The sequence below is a fragment of the Drosophila suzukii genome, chromosome 2L, assembly GCF_043229965.1.
Source record: "Drosophila suzukii chromosome 2L, CBGP_Dsuzu_IsoJpt1.0, whole genome shotgun sequence".
Taxonomy (NCBI): Eukaryota; Metazoa; Arthropoda; class Insecta; order Diptera; family Drosophilidae; genus Drosophila; species Drosophila suzukii.
The window spans coordinates 2,939,348-2,941,836 of NC_092080.1; the positions used below are offsets into that span (position 1 = coordinate 2,939,348).

Here is a 2,489-nt window from a genome sequence, read left to right on the forward strand (position 1 = left end):
AAAGGGGAAACGGGAAGTTGGGATCTCATTAATGCGAAGATGTTTCCCACAGTACTTAGCTGTTTTATATGGGGATACTTTCAGGTAACTTCTCTTGGGGAGATTACATATCCGCGATGTGAATTTTATGCATTTCTGAATTGAAATCAACCAAGAATGCCCCTATTTACTTATTATAGTTTTCTAGACTTTATTAAACACTGTCACGAAGCTCTTGGTTTATAAAATGTGAAATAAACCTTCTTTGAAATGAATGAAATGACATGACTTGACCTAGTACATTAGTATATTTAATCACATTTTGGATAAAATTCTTATAGGCAGTATTTTGCCTTTTTTCTTCTTGGGTTAAATTAAAAAAAATCACGCTGCCGCCTCAACTGAAACTAAACAAGATGGGCTGGCGCATCTCCACGCGCTCGGATCGGTCCAACAACACGGATCTCATGGAGGGACCCACTCCCCGACATTCCTTGCTATCCGGAAGATACAAACAGAGTTTCGCCTATTTGACTCTGAGGTCTCGCATGCCGGGAATCATGCAGCAGGTTATCATGAGGGTAACTGGCGATGTTCCGGATCTGGTGATCAAATATGGCGAGGAGGTGCGCAAGGATGTGAAGCAGATAGTGGATGCCGTAGAACGGTTGAAAATGGAACTTAATCGGGATCGGCAGTTCCTATTTTTTCACGGTGCTGAACCGGATAAAGCCGAGTGGAATGCCTTCCTGTCGGAGATGCCACGCCCTAAGAGATCCTTCTTTCGCGCCTGCTGGCTGCATGCCGAGTGCTACCTGTACCGTCGGATCTTCTCCTTCTTCGAGAACAGTCGCTTCCTGCACACCTACGACTGCTTCGATCACCTGAAGCAGGAGGATCTGATGATCAGCGATGCGGCCATGAGAGCTTTGGCCCGAGCCACTCGATCTTTGCCCAAGAGCTATGATGTTTTCAGCAAGCTTCTGAGGATCAATCTCTGGGGTAATCACTTTGAAATGCAACTGGGTGCCTTCAATTTCGACGAGGATGACGACCAGAACGATATCAATGTCCTGGTCAAGGTGGCCGACATCGATAGGATCCTCCTGGTAAATGACACGGCGTTGATCTGGAACTGCCTGATGAAGAACACCAAGACCAATGAGGATCGCATAGTGGACTACATCTGCGATAATGGTGGTTTTGAGTTCTTCACCGACATGCTGTTGTTCGAATATATGGTGGATAATAAGCTGGCCACCCAGGTGAGGGTCCATGTCAAGGCCATTCCCTGGTACATATCCGATGTTACCAGGGCGGATGTCGACTGGACCATGAAGTATCTGATCGAGCACAGGGATGAGCTGCTTTCGACGGTGGGGAAAAAGTGGGCAAAGCTCATGAGTTCCGAAAAGATCGTCATTGCTCCAACCTCTTATTTCTGGACAGGACCGCAGCCCTATTTCGTGATGGTGGAATCGGATCTGGAGCTCTATCGCATGCTAACCACTTCCAGATTGGCCATCTTCAAGGGCGATCTGAACTATAGAAAGCTAATGGGCGATTATATCTGGGACTCGGCGGAGGAGTTCATCACCTGCCTGAGGGGCTTCAGACCCACCAATATCTGTGCCCTGCGCTCCGTAAAATGCGAGGTGGTTTGTGGACTGCCCGAGGGTCTGGGCGATGCCCTCCTGAGGGCCGATCACAACTGGATGATCTCGGGGAACTATGGCGTTATCCAGTACACCGACTCCCTGAAGTGTTCCTGTGCCTTACCAGGTCAGGATGATCCCCGTCGAGATGATCAGGGAACGGCACTGGTGGCGGCCCAATCGCAGAGGTCGACTCTGCTGATAACTCCCAGCGGATAAATAGATGCGAATTTGTCAGTCGGAAATCGAATGGCCTCGTTACACCCACTCGGAGTTGGAATCGCTGCCAGTGCTGCCAAAAACGCCCAAGGATGGCCAATTGCCGCTTGACTAATGCTGTTGGTTTTATAGATGGGGCGCACATGGGCACCCATTTGTCCCGACGACTACCAATTTGGAAATGGAAAGTTGCCACAGTGTGGCTACAAGTGGCCAAAGGCAAGAATTCAAGGCAGCAAAAAAATATGAAAATTAAAGATGTGCTGATTAAATTGATTGTATTTCAAGATCAAATTTGTCACAGTAGTACTGGCGGTAAAAGTGGGTTTTTTTTTTATGGATAAGGTTTTTGGAATGATTTAAAATATTTTGTAAAAAGCTTGTCAAACAATAGAGAATAAAATAACACTCCCGTTTCATTTTTATTGACTAAATATTTTGAAAACATTTCAAGCATGATCAATTGGAATTCAATGGGAAAACTATACATTTAATCGGCCATTTCACAATGGTTGTAAATTGTTTCCATTTTCTCTTGACTGGACTTTCTCCTTAGTTAGGCAATCATTTCAATTGTTTGCAATATCTTTTGTAATGAAAATATTATTGCTCTTATCGGATAAGATTAAAGAACTT

General features: G+C 45.4%; 1 protein-coding gene across 1 annotated transcript; it reads left to right on the plus strand.

The window, feature by feature from the left end:
* Positions 1 to 276: 276 nt before the first annotated feature.
* On the plus strand, positions 277 to 2,198 carry LOC108009060 (damage-control phosphatase ARMT1). The gene has a single exon (XM_017073069.4). The coding sequence runs from the start codon at positions 396 to 398 to the stop codon at positions 1,851 to 1,853; it is 1,458 nt and encodes a 485-aa protein (XP_016928558.1). The 5' UTR covers positions 277 to 395; the 3' UTR covers positions 1,854 to 2,198.
* Positions 2,199 to 2,489: the final 291 nt, after the last annotated feature.

Excerpts from the sequence above, each read along its gene's own strand:
- LOC108009060 (XM_017073069.4), top strand. The coding sequence starts at position 396 with ATGGGCTGGCGCATCTCCACGCGCTCGGATCGGTCCAACAACACGGAT.